Genomic DNA, 20,565 nt, shown 5'->3' with positions numbered 1-20,565 from the left:
ATCCTCTCCAGCATCTGTTGTCTCCAGATTTTTTAATGATCGCCATTCTAACTGGCGTGAGATGGTATCTCAATGTTGTTTTGATTTGCATTTCTCTGATGACCAGTGATGATGAGCATTTTTTCATATGTTTGTTGGCCTCATGTATGTCTTCTTTTGTAAAGTGTCTGTTCATATCCTTTGCCCACTTTTGAATGGGCTTGTTAGTTTTTTTCTTGTAAATCTGTTTTAGTTCTTTGTAGATTCTGGATATGAGCCCTTTGTCAGATGGGTAAACTGCAAAAATTTTTTCCCATTCTGTTGGTTGCCGATTCACTCTAATGATTGTTTCCTTTGCTGTGCAGAAACTGTGGAGTTTGATTAGGTCCCGTTTGTCTATTTTGGCTTTTGTTGTCAACACTTTTGGTGTTTTGATCATGAAGTCCTTGCCTACACCTATGTCCTGAATGGTTTTGCCTAGATTTTCTTCTAGGGTTTTTATGGTGTTAGGTCTTATGTTTAAGTCTTTAATCCATCTGGAGTTAGTTTTAGTGTAAGGTGTCAGGAAGGGGTCCAGTTTCTGCTTTCTGCACATGGCTAGCCAGCTTTCCCAACACCACTTATTGAACAGGGAATCCTTTCCCCATTGCTTGTTTTTGTCTGGTTTGTCAAAGATCAGATGGTTGTAGATATGTTGCTAACAAGGAACGTAAAGGACCTCTTCAAGGAGAACTACATGCCACTGCTCAACGAAATAAGAGAGGACACAAACAGATGGAGAAACATTCCATGTTCATGGTTAGGAAGAATCAATATCGTGAAAATGGCCATACTGCCCAAAGTAATTTACAGATTCAATGCTATCCCCATCAAGCTACCAATGACCTTCTTCGCAGAACTGGAAAAAACCACCTTAAACTTCATAGGGAACCAAAAGAGAGCCTGTATAGCCAAGTCAATTCTAAGCAAAAAGAACAAAGCGGGGGGCATCACACTACCGGACTTCAAACTATACTAAAAGGCTACAGTAATCAAAACAGCATGGTACTGGTACCAAAACAGAGATATAGACCAATGGAACAGAACAGAGGTCTCAGAGGCAACGCAACATAACTAAGCTCTTACATGAGCTTAAGCAGAGGTGTGCCATCATGGGGCTCAGTGTCTCTCTGTCTCTCTACAATGCAAGTGTGACATTAGCGCCCCCCACAGGGCTATTGGAAGGAGTCAGTGAAATGGCCATGCTCCAGATTGCAATGTTTTATCAGAGAACATTCCTCCCTATTCCGTCTTGTGCAAAAATGACTCCTGGCATACAAGAGGCAAAATTCGAAACCAAAAATTCAAAACATGAAGATCTGACATGCTTCAGGAGTTTTGACACGGTGCTTGCAGCATCTACAACAGAATCGGGAGCTGTCTCCAGTGCATAATGATGAGCATGCATTGCTAATATCACTAGTCGAAGTTGAGATGTATTCTACAAATAAATTCCCGCAGTTTTTGCATTAGTTATATTGAAGATGGAGGGTTATTTGTGTGTGTTTTCAAAGATTGGCAGAATTTTGGATGCACTTATGACCTGATAGAAGGGTTGGATAAGGGATAGAAATGGGAAATGTACAGACCCAACTGTCAAGGAGTTTAGAGGAGACACACCTATGGAAATTGAATGTCAATAAAATGGAAGTGTACACATAAAGAGCAGTGACAGGTGACATTTCAGAGAGGTGACACCAAGGATGGGGAGGCAACTTCTCATAGAAAATGAGCAGAACCATTTGTTCACTTACTCAACTAATATTTATTGAGCACCTGCTATGGACCGTGAACTGTTCTAGGCATTGGGGAAGCAACAATGAATAAAAGAGGCAAAATCTCTTCACTAGTTTTTGTGCAGGGGCATGGGCGGGAGTCGGGCAGACAGTAAACAAAGTAAATTAGTAAATTAGGTCATATGTTAAAATGATCCAAAATACAAGAGACGAACGAAGCAGAGAAAGGCCAGGATGGGGGCTGCAACTGTCAATTAAAATGGTCAGAGATAGTCTCATACCTGAACGAGAACTTTGCAAAAATAGGAGTGTGTGATCCGGGTCATTTCCTGTCCTCTGAAACCTGGATTTGAACCTTCCTTGGAGGGATTTTTTTTTTTTTAAATCCAGGGCAAATCCAGTTCTGTTACTGCCGGAAGCTCCCTGGGTGACAGGGATTGGATTGGCCTCATGCTATTCTACACATGGTCCCTGGGGACCAGCACCGTCAGTGTCACCTGACACCTGGCTAGAAATTCACATTCTCGGGGCCCACTCCAGACCTGCTAAATCAGAATTTGCAATTTAAGTGGTCCTTGACATGGTTTGGCTATGTCGACACCCAAATCTCATCTTGAATTGTAGTTCCCATAATTCCCATGTGTTGTGGGAGGGACCTGGCCGGAGGTAATTGAATCATGGGGGCTGTTTCCCTCATGCTGTTCCCATGGTAGTGAATGAGTCTGAAGAGATCTCACGGTTTTATAAGGGGAAACCCCTTTTGCTTGATTCTCATTCTCTCTTGCCGCCACCTTTTGCCTTCCATCATGATTGTGAGGCCTCCCCAGCCACGTGGAACTGTGAGTCCATTCAGCCTCTTTTTCTTTGTAAATTACCCAGTCTTGGTATGTCTTTATCAGCAGCGTGGAAACAGGGTAATACAGTCCTGCTGGTTCTTTTTCACATTAACATTCGAGAAACACTTCTCTGGGTGATATCCAAATTTCTTTCCTGAGCTACTTTTCGTTTTCTAGATGATGATTCTTAAACTTGAGTATGCACAAGAATCTGCTGGAGGGTTTATTTAAAAAACAGCTTTCTGGGCTTCACTCCTAGAATCTCAGGTTCAATATCTCTGGGGAAGACTTCTAGAACGTGCACTTCTAACAAGTTCCCAGGCCACACTGAGGCTGCTGGTCCTCCGACCCCAGTTTGTGAACCACTGCTCTACATTAGAAGTAGTAATTAAAAAAACCAAAATTGAACTTTATTCTCCAGGTGGACATTTCATAATGCAAGATGTTTGTGTAAGTATAGACAGTCTTTGCTGATGATTTTTCAGGCTCTTCTGTTCTTACACGCCTTAGCTGCACTCTATAGATAGGAATCTTTTTCATCATGATCTCCCCAGCAAATTCAACTAGTAAATATTGGTGTGATGAGCCTAAAAGATAACATGTGATTAGGAGCCAGCCGTGGTAGCTCACACCTGTAATCCCAGCACTTTGGGAGGTTGAGGCAGGCAGATTATTTGAGGTCAGGAGTTCGAGACCAGCCTGGCCAACATGATGAAACCCTGTCTCCACTAAAAATACAAAAAAAATTAGCTGGGTTTGGTGGTGCGTGCCTATAATCCCAGCTACTCGGGAGGCTGAGGCAGGAGAATCGCTTGAACCCAGTATGTGGAGGTTGCAGTGAGTCAAGATCATACCACTGCATTCCAGTCTGGGTGACAGAGTGAGACTCTATCTTACAAAAAAAAAAAAAAAAAGAAAGAAAGAAAGGAAAAGGAAAAAGATAACGTGTGATTAGGAACACAGGCTGTAGGTCAGACGTGCCTATATTTGAACCCTGACTCTGCTGCCAACGGGTTGTGTGGCCCCTTGGAGTCTTAGTTTCTTTGTAGAATGAGGACAATAATATCCGCCTTACTAGATTGTTTAACAACAACAACAACAAAAAGTAAGGTAATTGTTCAATGACATGTTCATCCTAGTATGCAGTCCATTAGAAGTGTTTAATTAATGTAGGCTAATGCTGTTACTAATGCTATTACTAACTTTATGAATTAACTATGGGGCACCCCTCCACCCAGGAAGCCAGAAACATCTCCTTCACATCTAACCCCCTTCCCTCCCACTCCGATTCAATGCCCACTTCCTCTGGAATTATCATTAGCTGTCTTGTTGGCATTCTGAATGGAGAGATTAATGAACTAATAGGAAATTAAGACTCAGAAAGCAATTTGCAGTTATCTAAATTGAGGCGTTTCTATCTAATAGGTTCGCGAGAGCGGAATGGAGTTTGGCTCTAAGTGTAGAATGTCAGCGCAATTCACAATTGTCTGAGAACTGGATTCAGCTGGCAGAAGTTGGCTTTTGCAGTAAGATGCTGATGGATTTCCCAGCCTTCAATCATGTGTTATCTGCATTCTTTCCCCCTTTTCAGGGTCCTTCGGCAGGTTCCTGCAGACTAAGATCTGGTTCCTTGCAAACCTCTCTACCCCTATCAGCGTTTCTTAGAGGAAAATAAATGCACAACAGTGATTTGGGTGACATCTGCTCTAGAAAATGAGAGTTTGAACAAAGGTGCTTTTATTTTATTTTATTTTTTCCTGCATGGGCCGGAGTGTGAAAGAGAGAGGAGCATCTTCCAAAGCCACCAGCAGAGAAGTAGCATTTTAACTGTCTCCTATGCTTGTTTTAGCTACGTGTTTTCTTTTCTCAGATTATGTTTTGGTTCTGGTTAATTCAGCCTTCTCTGAGCATGTGGTGATTCTTTGCTGCCGCTCGGAGTATGAGGTCACGTGAAAAAGACACGCTGTCCTCGAGATGCTCACGGTCACTGTCAGTTCTCAAAGAGGACGTGCCCTGGCCCCACCTGTCTCAGGATCAAGGTGCAAGCTTAACATTGCAGCTTCCTGAGCCAGACTCTGAGCATAAGGCCTAGAAATGTGCATTTAATTAAACCTCCCAGATAATTCATACTTGGACTTAAGTGTGGAAGTGATGTGGTGCCACATCAAGGTCAGATGGCTACATTAATGCATAGCAGGATACTCTGCTAAAGGACCTTGAGGCTAAGTCTGGAAGGAATAGGAGTTAGCCAGGTGAAGCAGCGGTCAGGGTGCTCTGCGCCAAGGAAACAGCCTGAGCAAAGGCTTGGGCTTGGACGTTAAAGGCCTTGAGCATATTTTGCAATTGTTTGTACCAGGCAGGGACTCGGGGAGAGTGGAGATAGATTCTGCTTTGCAGCCACAGGACTGAGCCCAGCTTGGGGGGGCCAGTTGTTGCCATAAATCATGCTGCTGCTCCCTGAGGCTCCAGGCAGAGCTTGGATCGGGGTGGGAGGCATTGCTCAGTGCCCATCCAGACCCACTCTTGGAAAAGCAATTTTGGACTCAAGTCCTCATCATCCTAAGAGTGGGTTGTTTTTTCAAGGATAGGGCCATGGGGAGGAGCATGATGGTGTCACCCCTTCCTGTGGGTGGCAGAGTGAGGAACACATGCTAGGAGTTGTGATATTCTCTGAGTCATCTGCTCTCAGGGCCTTAGATTCGAAGGGTCTGATCAATTAAAGGATTTTAGAGTACTCCATAGATGCTTAAGGCTCATTCTTCTCTAGGACCAAGAAGCACTCACTCCTCTGCTTGGAAGACAGGATGGTATTATAAACTCAGTGGCCAATGATCACAGTCTTACCTCACCCACTTCTGTCCTGTGTTCTGATCAGATTTCCGATGACCTCTTTGACCAGCTGCTGCTACAGATGCTGCAGCAAATAGCTCGTACCTTGCAGCTGCCTCACCCAGGTACCTGGGACTCAGCCCCTTTCCCTTCCCCAGGTGGTTTAGAGCCACTGACTACCTATTTCAGGGGTGCAAAATCTCAGCCTCCTTACCTTGAGTCAAATAGATTGGATGGTACAGTTTTTCCTGCAGAGCTTCCCATGGGATCAGGCTGAGACTGGATTCTACTGAAACCACATCCATGCCTGGCTTCACCCTACTCCTGGCCTTGTTTCCGCCGTGGTGGAATAGGTTGCTTCCTTCCTTCCTTCCTTCCTTTTCCTTTTCCTTTCTTCTCTTCTCCTCTCTTCTCTTTTCTTTCCTTTTTTCTTTTCCCTCTCCTCCCCTCACCTTTCCTCTTTTCTTTTCTTTTTTCTTTCCGTTTCTTTGAAAGAGTCTCTCTCTGTTGCCCAGGATGGAGTGCAGTGGCACGATCTCAGCTCACTGCAGTCTTGATCACCTGGGTCCAAGCAATTCTCCTGCCTCAGCTTCCTGAGTAGCTGGGATTATGGGTACCCGCCACCACGCCTGGCTAATTTTTGTATTTTTAGTAGAGATGGGGTTTCGCCATGTTGGTCAGGCTGGTTTCAAACTCCTTGCCTAAAGTGATCCACCTGCTTTGGCTGCCCAAAGTGCTGGGATTACAGCTGTGAGCCACTGCGCCCAGCTGGAGTAGGATTCTTCTGAGCGCATTCCCTCAATAAATCACTTGCAAGAATATTCATTTCAGGATCTGCTTCTACAGAACTCAACTTATGACAGTGAAACAACAGCAAGGACACAGACTGCAGCAGAGAGAGCTGAGTTCAGTCCTGGCCCTGCCACTCCCTCACTGTGTGACTCTGGGAGGGTTTCTAAACCTCTCTGATGTACAGTGAGGCTAACACATTCATTCCATGTGATGAGATATGTTCATGCCCCAATAATAATGACTTGAGGATTCTTTCAAATTAGAATCTTTAAGTACTTTGTTCAGCATTTATTTAGTTGCAAAATCCGACTTTCTATGAATGCAAAGTATAAAAAGAAACAGACCCAGTAAATCACTTCCATGGGTTGAAGCAACATCGAAGTTCTGGAAAATTTTAGCACATTTTTGCCTTTTCTGTAGTTCTTGTTCTCCGCTTTTCTTTCAGAATTTTCTGAATCAGCCAACTTCTTAGAAGACACGTTATAGGGTTTATTTCCGTTTTTCTCAACCTAGGCAGTATTGGCATTTGGGGCCAGATAATTCTTCGTTGTGGGGGCTCTCCTGTCATTGGAGGATGCTTAACACCATCTACAGTTTCTACCCACTAGATGCCAGTAGCACCCCTTCCTGACTCCCAGTTGTGACCATCAAAAACATCTGCAGACATTGCCAAATGTCCCCTGGGGGTCAAAACTGCCCCCAGTAGAGAGCTACTAGTTTATATAATAAATCACCCATTTCCAAGCCATGAGACTATGAGGTTCATTATTCAGTTTTAGAATGTCAGCTTTCAGTCGCTTGACCTGTGCTTGGACTCATGACTGAAATATTCGGCTTATAGGGTGAATCCTTGTGTATATTTCAGGTTATAGGGTGAACGACAGGGTCATCCACTCTATAATTATAGAGTGATAGGAGCATTATCATCCCCATTATATTAGGGGGTGATCAACCATCCCAGTTTGTCTGGGACTTTCTGAAGTTTAGCACTAAAAGTCCCAAGCACCTGGAAACCCTTTGGTCAGGCCTAGGTTGGTCACCTTACAGTAAAGGTAGGTCTTTACTAGCTAAAAACATTTTCTGTGTTCCAGTTGGAGTCACTGCCCACTTCTGTAGGAGTGAGACCTATGATCCTTCCCCTAGTAAGGTAGCACATGGTATTTGGAAGCCTGTTAACCAGTACAAGATTTCCAGTATATTTCAGTGGTGTTTCCATCGCCTTTATACGAGTCCTTTTTTGTCTTGCCTGCAGTAGCTGGCCAGACATGCTTGTACTTACTTCTTTTTATGTAAGAAGTCACTTTACTAATTTTTACTGAAATAAGCCTTGCACTCCTCAGTTGAGTTTTGCTGTGTTATTGGATCTTTTCACTTGGATTTGTAACCATCAAAATCCAAGCGAAAATATCCAATAGCACAGCAAAACCAAACACATCTTAGGTTTCCCTCTTGCTCTGTACATTTTTCTCTCCTGTGTTCTTGCATCAAAATATGTTTTACCTAAAAACGTCCTATTTTTTTGCAAAATGGCTGCAGCCACAGGTGATGAGAAGATAAAAGTGTGAAGTAAGCCATGGTGGTTTCAGCCGTCAGTTGCACTAATTTGCTCAGACCTTTAAAAAATAGGGAAATGATGAGTGCTGATGTTGCAGCTGCTGCAAAGTTCCTGGAAGCTTTAGGAGTTTGTACAACAGGCAGGATATTGGCAGGATATAATTATGAGCATGTATTTCAGAGATCACCAGCTTGAATCTTGAACTTACTTTTCTATTAATAGAAACACTTCAGTTTTTGCAATAATTATAATGGGAGTCAATCATCCCATATATGCGTTTTTACCTACGATAAGCAAAAATTTAGGTCTAATTATAGTTTTATGGGAGGGATGCTTGTAATTCTGCTGGGGGCTGAGGTGGGATTAGATGTGATGATGATGGTAATGATGATGATGATGCGATCATATATTGGGGGCTCACCCAGGTGCCAGGCATTTTGCTACACACTTTACATGTATGATCTCATTTCATCCTTGCCACAGCTGTGGAAAGTAGGTAAGTTCTGTTATTACCCCTATTTTATAGACGAGGAATCGGAGGCTTTCAGAAGTAAATGGCTGACTCGAAGTGTCATGGTGAATGAATCTGCTACTTAAACCCACTGACCTCTCTGATTCAAGATCCCAGACATTTAACCACTTTACATGGGCAAAGGGCTGGCTACCCAGTAGACTGGCAACAAATGCTGCATGTCACTCTGCTTGTCCTGGAAGTAAACAAGCAGAACAGAATGTAAGAATCTGGTCTCAATCCCAGCCTGGACCAAAGCTTTTCCTCATCGCTTCCCCAGCCTGCCACACACTCCCATCATCCTTTCTTGAATTGAAAGATGACAAATGGATCTTTGTGTTCTCATGAAACACATCTGGGTTCAGGGAGCCAAGAAGACTCTACAGTCACTTTCTCCTTTTTCAGGGAAGGTGGGGGAAAGGAGAGGAGGGAGGGGACCTTGAGCAAGTGATAAATTGACAGCTTCCCTTACAGTGTCCTCTTATGGAGAGAACAGTGCTGGGGAGTTCCTGGTGATTTTTCATGATGTCCCTGGAGCCCGAGGTCTGATTTATACATCAGTACTCCCTACTGCCCTTTGCTCATTTGTATTGTGGTTGGCTATAGGCTAAAGAGCTAGACCCCACCAAGTTGTTAGCAGTGAGGAAAAGGGTGTTTGATATCCTGCACTGGGAGCATACAGAAGCATTTCTAGAAGCATTGGCTCAAATGAGAGACCACAGGGGAACTCAACAAGACCAAAATGCCCAGTTGGGGTATGCAGTGAACCAAGCCCTGCTGCAAAGAGGGCAACGATTTGATTTCCTGACTTTTTTTGCGTGTGAGAAGCCTTCAGGAACACATAATTCAGTGACCTGGAAAAAGAAACACAGGTACAGAGAGTAGGGAAGATAATGAGACGGAAACTCTGCTGCCCTTTAATTGCAAGTTTCTGCTGCCAGAGGGGGGTCTTTCCAGAATGCTCAGCCAGCATTCCCCTCCCTGTTTAAATTTCTTCATTAGTCCCCCCTTGCTCTCGGTGAAAACCAACTTCATGATGAGACCCTGCGCAATGTTGGCTTACTCCTCTGCCCTCTCTCATCCCTCCCCTTTTCATGACCAGAGCTCCAGCTTCCCTGAGCCACCAATCCCTGTGGCAGACCATGTGCCCACCCATTGACATGTCTTTGCACCCCATTGCTACTGCCTGGATCTTTCTTGCACACCTCTGCTGGCTTTCATTTATCTTTCAAGCTCAGCTCAGCCACCACTTTCCTCCAGGAAACCCTTCCTGACTCCCCTCAAATCAGAGGCCTTCAGAAGTAAATGGCTAACTCGAAGTGTCACCGTGGGTGGATCTGTTACTCAAACCCACTGATCTCTCTGATTCAAGATCCCAGACTTCTAACCACTTTACATGGGCAAAGGGCTGGCTACCCAGTAGACCAGCAACAAATGCTACATGTCTATCCTCTTCTGTCACAGAAGTGCCATTGTCTACCCTTTTCTGTCACACCATATTATATACTACTATGTTTTGTCTATTTACCTCCTTGTCTTCCTGACCAGACATTAAATTCTTTGAAGGCAGGTCCATTTCTTCTCTCAACTGTTCACTGTTTAAACCTCTAGGGCCAGCACAGTGCTTGGAACGTGATAAATGCTCAGTAAATATTTGTTGCTTAAATGAATCTCAGTAGGGACCTCTGGAAAGAGAGTGGTTCTTTCCAATACAAGACCCCTAAATCTCGTTCAAATCCAGGTGGGCTCATTTCTAAGAGGCAATCTGGGGGCAGTGGGATGAATAGAAAGATGTTCATGCTTGAAGCCACAAGAGATGGGTTTACATTCTTGGACAGTAAATTTCTTGCTAGATTGTAAGATCTTTAAAGAAAGAACTCTTGTCTTATTTAATTATTATACCCCCAGTGCCTAGCACAGCCCTTGGCACAGAGGAGGAACACAGTGTTTTCTTGTGGGCATGCATGGACGAATTGTCTCAACTCTGCCCATAACTATCTGGATGACTGAGCTTGTTACCAGACCCTAGTCTTCTTGACTTGAAAATGGGTGTACTGGGAATACTATGCAGCCATAAAAGAGAATGAGAGCATGTCCTTTGCCAGGAACATGGATGAAGCTGGAGGCCATCATCCTTAGCAAACTAACATGGGAACAGAAAGCCAAATACCACATGTCCTCACTTAGAAGTGGGAACTAAATGATGAGAACACATGGACAGAAAGAGGGGGATGGGATGGGTGCAGTGCCTCACTGCCTGTAATCCCAGCACTTTGGGAGGCCAAGGCAGGTGGATCACTTGAGGTTAGGAGTTTGAGACTAGCCTGGCTAACATGGTGAAACCCTGTCTCTACAAAAAATAGCAAAATTAGCCAGACATGATGGCGCATGCCTATAATCCCAGCTACTTGGGAGACTGAGACAGGAGAGTCACTTGAACTGGGAGGTCGAGCTTGCAGTGAGCTGAGATCACACCACCCCACTTCAGCCTGGGGACAACAGACACTTGAGTGGGGAGGGTGGGAGGAGGGAGAGGTTGCAAAAAATAATAACGACTGGGTACTAGGCTTAGTACTTGGGTGATGAAATAATCTGTACAACAAACCCCCACGATGCAACACGAGTTTACCTATATAACAAACCTGCACATGTCCTCCTGAACCTAAAACAAAATTTAAAAAGCAAAAGAAAATACTGGGGAAAGAGAGAACAGTTTAAAGGGTCTTAAATGTCAAGTCTTAATCTTGATCGCAGTCTTCAACTTGAATTGAGATTTTAAAAACATGCACATAGAAGACTTAGAATTTATATCACATGATCACACATGATTCCCAGTGGGATACATCTATGAGGATTTTCCACTTCTGTTTTCTGAAGAATGAGTGAGCAAAATAAATGTATTAGATCTGCAGTGAGAATAAACAAACACATGAGTTCTCTCAAATAGAAGCTAATAAGGATTAAAATATGTGTAAAACGTCTCACACAGTTTATCTCACGTGGTAAAGGGAAATAATTGTTTTTCCCATTCTCGTTGTCAATATTGTGATTCCGCAGCCATATGTAAATTGATATCCACTATTAACAAAGGTAAGCCAGTGAAAGCTAGGTGTCCAGTACTTTTAACATATTACATGGGTGTAACATTATCCAGCTCTTAAGAGATTGTTGTTCAGGGAAACGGGTTGTGTAATTTAGTGCCCTGCTCAAAGTTTGTGCTTGTTTAATGTTGCCTCAATTGGATATCAGGAGCCAGGTTTTAAAAATGTTCCATTTGCACTCTGGAAGGAAAGACTGGGCCCCACTCAGATGGATTATTGTAAAGTTAGCTGGTATGGAACAAGAAAAAGTAGGAGAAATGACAGATCAGAAGTGATCAGAGCAAATTTTCATCCATTGGTTGGAATCACCCAATGAGCAGTGAGAAATTGACGTGACAGTCTTCCCTAGTAGGGGTCTTGCTTGTGCCTCCTGTGAATGCCAGCATTCTGATTCCAGCTCCGTGTTAGGCTCTAGGCTTGTGTCTCCTTCATAGGGGGCCATGACAGATCTATCAAGAAAACAGCAGAGCTGCTTGTGAAAGAGACCATTTATCCCCTGCAGTTCCTGGAGTAAGATCCATGGAGATCCAATTTGCTTCTGGTCAAATCCTCACCCCCCAGCCCCACACTGGGAAGAAGGGAGGGAAGAAAGAAGGAAATGCAGGCCGGGCAGCATTGCATTTCACAAACTAAGAGGGATGTGATTTATAAGAAATAGAAACGACCTTTCAAAAACATTTTGACGGGGATAGAATGTTTCTAAATTCACAGTATTTGACACATTTCCCCTTCTGCCCATTCTTCTTTTTCTTTCCGCCTCTTTCCCTCCATCTCTCTGATACTTACCCACCAGGTAATAAGCACCAGGCACCTTTCAATGAAGGGGGAAAGGAAAGGAAGGTAGAACATGAGGAAGACCTAGATTCTGCCCTCAAGATAAATTCACATATTTCATTTTCAGTCAGAGATGATGTCTCATTTAGCCAGCAGCTCCCTTGGGGGAATGAGATGTTTCTTGTAAGCAACTTTTCCCAATAACTGAAGCTTATCCTATTAAGCCTTGGAAGTTAAAAAAAAAAAGTTAACTATTTGCAATAAAAGTTTTAAATAAATCCTTTCCAAGTTTGCAGGCTCTATGAGGGTGGCAGGCATTCCCTGTGTATGCTCAGAGTCGGTTTATCCCTGTCTGCTCATGCGTTGACCTATTTGGTGCCTATGTGGCACTTCTCAGACATTCTCTCATTTAGATGCTCTCTTGCCCTGCCAGGAAGGGCAGACCTGTGATTCAGGCTCAGGTCAGCTTGATTCCAAAGAGCAAACTATTGACCGCTTCTGGAACCATAAAGGACCTTCCTTGGTGCCTGGGAATCCTTCAGAGCCACTATCTTGAAACATGGGGCTCCTCAAGGTCCACATCTAGTGTGGAAGTTTGCCATCTTTCACATTGTTAGGGGCAGTCTGCTGTGTCTACCCCACCTCTTCCCTTCCTCCTTGGGGAATGGAGCATCTGGAGAACCAAATTCATTAAGGATTGACAGCTAGAGACGCACGAGGAGCCAAGGGGCAGAAGGCTTGGTTTTGGTGTGAGAGCCATGGGGAAGGCCACGTGGGTGTTCTGAATTTCTTTTAATAATCCTGGTGTTTTAATTGGGCTTCCCTGCTTCTATAGACCTAGAGATGAGGATGTGATGGCAAGTGGTTTATTGAGGGGTGATCCCAGGCCACACCAGTAGAGGAGTGGGGAAGTGAAACAGAGGGTTAAGGCAGTGGTAATGGGTGCATCAAAGAGCAGGTTACAACTTGGGGGGATTGGGGTGCAGTCCTAAAATAAGCATGCCTCTGGGTCATGCCACCCATGAAATAGGGGCTGGAATATCCATCAACCAATGCCCACCCATAGTTGGTTGAGGTCTCCAAGTGTTCCAGGCAGCCCTTATTTCCAGCCAGAGAGAGTCCTCCAGCAGAGGATCTTAGGGGCTTGCTGTAGAAAGCTGCTGCACAAACTAGCAATAATTACGGTAACTACTGTAATAAAAAGGACAGCACCTGCCCCCCCCCCTTTTTTTTTTTTTTAGATGGGGTCTTGCTCTGTCACCCAGGCTGGAGTACAGTGGTGCGATCTTGGCTCACTATAACCTCTGCCTCCCAGGTTCAAGCAATTCTCCTGCCTCAGCCTCCCAAGTAGCTGGGACTACAGGTGCCCACCACCATGTCCAGCTAATTTTTTGATATTTTTAGTAGAGACGGAGTTTTACCATGTTATTCAGGATGGTCTCGATCTCCTGACCTCATGATCCACCCGCCTCAGCCTCCCAAAGTGCTGGGATTATAACTGTGAGCTACCAAGCCGACTGCTTCTTGAGTTCCTTCTGTGTGCCAAATATTTGTCCTGGGCACCTCACTTACATTATATCATTAGTCCTCACTGCAACCCAGAGAGACCAGGTACCACAATGGTCCCCACTTTACAGATGGAGAAAGTGAGGCTCTGAGTGGATCAGCAATTTGCCCAGGTTATCACAGCCAGGGAGTGGTGATGCCAGGATTTGAATCTAGGTTTGTTCTATACACTTTCCCCATTTTCCTTTTGGAGAAGAACATTGTATTTTGGAATATTTAGGCTCCCATACATCTCTCATCTGGGAAGTAGAATGTATTCCTCTCGTGCGGTGGTTCTCACGGTTCATGTGTGCTTGCTTAAAATTTGCATTCGCAACAGACACATACTGAATCAGGACCTCGGAGAGTGGGGCGTGGGAATCCGGTTTTGAAGCAGGTGGTCTCCTGGTAAATTATATGCTAGTAGCTCTTTCTTCCATGGGTAGGGAAAAGGAAAAGCCACATTTTGGGAAAAGGGTGCACATTTCCAGCTGGAAAAACAGTTTCCGTTAAGTGTGACATAGTGTGCTTGCAAAGCCTTCCTGTGGTCCCTCTTCCCTCTCTGTCCAGAGTCTATGTAATTTCAGGGCTCGCCTAATCCTGCCGACTCTATTAGCAGATCCTGATGTGCTGGCTCTCGTTCTTGACATCTGAACCTCCATGCAAGGTTTAAGTGCCTGGGCATTGGAGATATTTCTCTTGGGGTTTTCTGCATGAGCAAGGCTGTGTTTCCACTGCTACTGCTGCCCTCTGAAGCCCCTGGCTAGAAGGAACAGTGCCTCCCACTCTTGGGACAGAGATCAAGGAGGGCTTTTCTATTACTGCAAGAGACAAGCAACAAGGGACTCTGGAGAGAAAAAATACCAAGGAGGAGAGCAGGAAATAGGCCAAGGTCGTGGGCAGCCTCACCCGTCCTGCCTTGGCTTGGCAGTGGTCTACATGTTAAATTAAATTACATGGCCCTGATTCAAAGTCCTGCCCACGAGATAGCAACAGGGCTTCTTTACATGTGCAAGGCACTCTTCCAGCTGAGTTTATTAGAGAAGACTCATAGGTGGGAGTGTTAGAAAGGAAAAAATTTCTTTCTTGAAGTTTCTGGGGTAGAGTCCAGCTATTCCAAGTACAGAAACTTCTTGGTTCGTCTCCCCTTTGACATCAGCAGATTTCCCCCAGCTCGGGGCTTCCCAAACATCAGTCTGACTATGTCATGGTCCTTGGAAACCTCCAGTGGCTTCACAGCACCTGCAGAATCAAATGCAGGCCCTTGCCATGGCTTTCAGGCCCCCCCACCACCCCTCCTTCCTCATGTCCCTACTGTTTGTTTTGTTCTTATCACTTTAAAAGATGCATTGACCTTTAACTTTTGACCCTTGAACTCACCACACTTGCTCTGGCTTGCAAACCTTTGTGCCAGAACTCAACCTCACCTATCCTTGGCACCTACCCAAGGGCTTCCCTCATACCCCATCCTTCCCCATCCCATTTCCCTGAAATATTTTTTCATGATCTTATGATCCCTGCTATTATTTATCTACTTATGCATTTATCTTTCCTCCCCATAAACAGAGAGGCTGCATTAGCCTTGTTCATTGTGTATCTCCAGTACCTGGGGCACTCCAGGCCAAGCTAAATGTTGAATGAATGAAAGGCTCATTTCACATTTAGCAGAGCTCTGCATGAGGGTTTTGAAGCATCGTGAGCATTCCCTTGGGGACTGGAATCTTTCCCGTAAGTCTGAGAGTCTGAGAGTCTTAGAAAAGGAAAAGACAAAGCCAGGTCACAGTAACTCAGGATTTTGATTATCCTTGTGAAGTCAAGCAGCTGTAGTGGGAAGAGTTAGGTAATATCTTAGGCTTGTCTCAAAGAAGGGCATTTTGACTCAGGTAGTCATAGCTCCCGGGAACCTTCTGCTTTACCCACAACAACCCCAAGGTGCTAAAGCAAAAGGAGTGCAAGTCGTGAAGGCATCTAGCATCATGGTTAAAAGTTGGGCTGGGAACCTCTGTCTCTTACTGGCCATTTGACCTTAGGTAAGTTATCCAAATTTGATGAGCCTGAGCTTCTCACTCTGTAAAATGGGACTAACAATAGCTGCTGCTTCTTAGGGCTGTTACGAGGATTAAATGAATGATGCAAAGCACTCAGGACATTACCTGACACATCATACATGTTAGCTGTTGTTATGTGCAGCATTCTGCAGCCTTTATGACACTCACGACCAACAGCACTTCCAAATGTTTTTCAACTGTCTTAGACTTTCTGGTGCTTTGTCCTCTTTTTGTAGATTCCAAAATGTCTAAGTCAACTTTCCCAGTCTAACTCAGACATTTGTCTAACACTCTGTCATGATTTTATCCATAATTACATATCAGCTCTACTATTTATACTTATTTTCTATTTATGGCCTTTTTAAACTTAAATTTATTGAGAGATGAAAATATATCTCATTATCATAAATGAAATCTCAACATCATTTGCCATTACTATAAGGTGTGTTAGTCTGTTATGCATTGCTATAAAGGAATACCTAGGCTTGGTAATTTATAAAGAAAAGAAGTTTCTTTGGCTCACAGTTCTGTAGGCTGTACAAGTATGGCACCAGCATCTTCTTGGCTTCTGGTAAGGCCTTGTAGCAGAAGGAGAAGGGGGAGCAGGGGTGTCACATGGTGAGAGAGGGAGCAAGAGAGATAGAAGAAGGTGTCAGGCTCCTTTACACAATCAGATCCCAGGGTCTCTAACAGAGTGAGCACTTACTCGTTACCATAGGGAAGGCACCAAGCCATTTGTGAAAGATCCGCCCACATGACTCAAACACCTTCCACTAGGTCCACTTCCAACATTGGAGGTCATGTTTCAACATGAGATTTGGAAGCGACAGATATTCAAACCATCTCGTAAGGCAACCTGGAAAAAATAAATTTTCTTTTCTTTTTTTTTTTTTTTTTTTTGAGACGGAGTTTCACTCTTGTTACCCAGGCTGGAGTGCAATGGCGCAATATCAGCTCACCACAACCTCCGCCTCCTGGGTTCAGGCAATTCTCCTGCCTCAGCCTCCTGAGTAGCTGGGATTACAGGCACACACCACCATGCCCAGCTAATTTTTTTTGTATTTTTAGTAGAGACGGGGTTTCACCATGTTGACCAGGATGGTTTCGATCTCTTGACCTCGTGATCCACCCACCTCGGCCTCCCAAAGTGCTGAGATTACAAAAAATAAATTTTAAATGGAAAACCCACTGATAAAACTCCCTGTGGATCCTGCTACCTGTTGAAATCTGGGACTGGAGATTTCATGTGTTAGAGAGACCTTCTCTCTGGTGCCATCAGATTGAAAGAGAATTGGAGAGGGGCTTATGTCTCACCATGTGATTCAGCATTGTCTCCTACTGCCTATGTCCCTCCTTACTCCCCTTCTTGACTCCTGCTGGTCCCAGGTCTAACTTCTTCAGAGAGGAATTCAGAGCCCCATCAGATCCGTGAAATACCGAACAAGAGAAAATTGGGGGAAATATGCACAGATATTCCAAAACAATCAGCTAGGCTGGTGGTTCTCACACCTAAGCGTGCATCTGATTCACCTAGAGGGCTTGTTAAGACCCAGAGCGCTGCCTGCTGCAGCCTAGCCTCCGAGTACTGATTCCGCAGGTCTGCCATGGGGCCCCAGAAAAGTTCCCAGGTGGTGCTTACGCTGCTGGTCTGAGGATGCTACTTTCAGAAACACTGAATTAGACAAATGGGAGAAATCAGTGTCGAGTCTGTGCCTGCATATTTGAACCATTATTTTAAAGAGAACTCTCAAATCAGAAAGAGAGTAGGGGGCAACTGTAAAGTTCCTACTTCTCAGTTTACTGATGTGTCTACTTTAAATACTAAATCTCCAAGCAGCCTGAGGGCCACCATCTGGCAAAGATATTGGCTGCTGGAAGTTAGGTTGGTATGCACAGAATGGTAAGAGAATCCAAGGGGATATGAATGGGCTACTTATGGCATCTTCCGCAGCGTGTGTCTATCCTATGGACATAAAACTCTAAAAGAAAAAGACAAAGCCAGGCTGCAGTAATTTGTGATTCTTATTATCCTTGTGAAGTCAGGCAACTCCAGGGGAAGGAGCAAAGCGTCCTCTTAGGCTTCTCTCAAATGAAGACATTTTTACTCTAAACTCTTGAACTTTATGCCTCTAAAACTTAATACCTGGCACCGATTTCATTACAATTGGAAGCCCTGGTGGAATGTGTCCTACAGCTTGAGCCTTTAAGAAAAATGAGCGGCCACCTTTGAGACCACTGACCCAGGTTTTCTGTCAGGGCAAGTCGGTTAATCCCAGTTTTTCCATCTGTAAAATGGTGATGATAATAATGCCCATTTTGTAAGGTTGTTATAAAGACTAAATGACATCGTACAAAATGAGTCTTCGAGTAAATGGAAGATGATGAGGAGAACTGTGATGATGATGATGGTGATTATAAATACAGGCTGATGGGAAAAGCATGGTATTTGATATTTTTTAAAACATGAAATCCATGTGCGCAGTGCTAATAAAACAGCTGCCATGCACTCTTGGACCACCTAAGACTGACCTGAGAAAGTGGGATACTGGAAGCCTCTCTCCAGCGTTAATTTCCTGGGTTGCTGAGGATATGCCTTCGCAGTGGCTGTCCCATATCATCTCACATCTTAGTATCCACAGCACCCAGAGCTTTCCAGACCATGGGGGTATCCCATCTATCCACTTATCCATCTACCTACCCATCCACCATCCATCCATCCATCTGTCATATTCATCCAGCTATCCATTTATTTATCCATTCACTTACCCATCTGTCCACACATCACCCATTGATATATCTGTTCATTAATCTCCCACCCGTTCATCTATTCATCTATCAACCCATTTATCCACCCACTCATCCATTTACCTGTCCATCCAACTACCCATTTATCCATCTTTTCATCTACCCACCCATCCATCTGCCATCCATCCATCCATCCATCCATCAATCTGTTCAGCCACCCATCCATCTATCCACCCATCCATCCATTCATCTACCCCCCACCCATGCATCCATCCATCCACCAATTTATGCATTCACTTACCCATCCATCCATCCATCAATCCACTCAACCATCCATCTACACACCCATCCATTCCCCATCCATCTACCCATCCATTCATCCATCCATCCACTCATCCATCCATCCATCCATCCATCCATCCATTCACCCACCCACCTATCCACTCACTTAGTCATTCACCTATCCATCTTTCTCTCTTTATCTCTCTCAGGTTAAAGTGCCACAACAAATGCACCAAAGAAGCCCCACCCTGCCATCTCCTGATCATCCATCGAGGAGGTAAGTATTTAACACTTACTGTTCTAGGGGTAGGGGCGAGGTGAGTCTCCTGCAGGCCCCCAGATAGCTGTCCAACTAACCCACTCAGGTTGGTTCCAAATACCTCCTGCTCCCCACACACTTGCCTCATTGTTTCTTTCTCTCTGACACCGTTCTTCCTGACATCTGTCTCCTCTATACTCCCCTATGCGTGTTCTCCTTATTTCTTGCTCCTGTACTGGTTGCTCTGACACTTTAGCCCACTCTTTCTTCCCGCTCAACCCCTGCTCTCTCGTCCTATCTCCTTTCCTAATTTCTAGCCTCTTCTGTTTACCCCAATCCCATTGCTTTTCTTTCCACCAAAAAAGAGCACCGGCTGGGTGTTTTTCCATTGTGTATTCTCTAGATTTAATCAATTGGCCTTGCAAAAGTGGGCATGGGGAGGGGTATGTCTTGGGCCTATTGGTTTGGGCCATCTGTGTCCCATTTCACGAGGCCCTAGGAGTGTCTGGACAGACCTGTCCAGGCAGGGAGTTAGCAGCCCTAGGAGAGCCACTACCAGGATTCTACTACGCAAAAGCAAGATGAATCTGGCTGGAAGGAAAGACAGAAGAAAGGCTTTTCCCTGACTGCCAAGGACTCATAAGGGACACTACCTTGGGAAGTCTTGTAGTCCAACTTTCAAAATGGTTTCCCTGATCCTTGTCCTATGGGGCAATCACCCCCAAACCCCATTATCCATATTGAAATGTATCCCTGAGGGACTTTCTGAACCTGTGCTGCCCAAAACAGTAGCTGTTAGCTGAGTGGCTAATAGCTGTATTAGATGGGTGGCTATTTAAATTTAGATTAATTAAAATCAAATAAAAACACAAATATAGAGCATTTTATGGATTGCAGAAAGTTCTACTGCACGCCATGGGCCAGATCCTTGCTATTCAAAGCAATGAACCAGCAGCATCAGGATTGCCTGTGAGCTTGTTAGAAATGCATAGTTTATGGCGCCACCCCAGACCTATGAATCAGAATCTGCATTTTAAACAGGATCTGCAGGGAACTTCTATGCCCCTTAAAGCTGAGAAGCACTGCTCTAGAGCAGGAGTCAGATATAAACTAGGATGTCTACGAGGGCCAAGTAGCTGTCCTAAATGAGAGAAGTTGGCCAGATGGGGCTGTGGCACACTGGAAAACCCAAGTGCCATCTGGAGAGGGTAGCCAGCCACTCCAGCTCTGTGGACCTACATTGCCAGCATTTCTGACATTTCCAACAAAAGCCCAAATAGAGAATTTTTGCCATATGCTTATTTTTAAATATAAGCAGTTTATTAAAATATTTCAAACTCTTGCTGGCCACATCCCTACAAACCCCTCATCTATAGGATGGCTAGAGCCTTTGAATCATCAGGGAGCAATTTTAGGGTACAGCAACTCGCTAATCCGACAGAGTCCTCTTTCCCTGTCCTCCCACTTTCCCACTCCCATCTCCCCTGGCCTTGCTCAGTGCATATTCCTGGGAATCTGCCCTGATTTAGAATGA

General features: G+C 44.5%; 1 protein-coding gene across 4 annotated transcripts in view; it reads left to right on the top strand.

Annotated features, from left to right (window-relative positions):
* The window catches only part of KSR2 (kinase suppressor of ras 2), a 531,211-nt gene that overhangs the window by 414,523 nt on the left and 96,123 nt on the right, over positions 1-20,565 (top strand). For 3 of the 4 annotated variants that reach the window (XM_032241015.1, XM_032241004.1, XM_032241008.1), the window contains exon 8: positions 18,982-19,049. In XM_032241015.1, coding sequence (XP_032096906.1) covers positions 18,982-19,049 — 68 coding nt within the window. The remainder of the gene's footprint in view (positions 1-18,981; positions 19,050-20,565) is intronic. The other variant, XM_032241019.1, reaches the window with a different exon arrangement.

This window comes from Sapajus apella, unplaced genomic scaffold, assembly GCF_009761245.1.
Source record: "Sapajus apella isolate SASKATOON/1434 unplaced genomic scaffold, GSC_monkey_1.0 scaffold2, whole genome shotgun sequence".
Taxonomy (NCBI): Eukaryota; Metazoa; Chordata; class Mammalia; order Primates; family Cebidae; genus Sapajus; species Sapajus apella.
The sequence above is the reverse complement of the archived record's forward strand: the minus strand, read 5'-3'. Positions and strand labels throughout refer to the sequence as shown.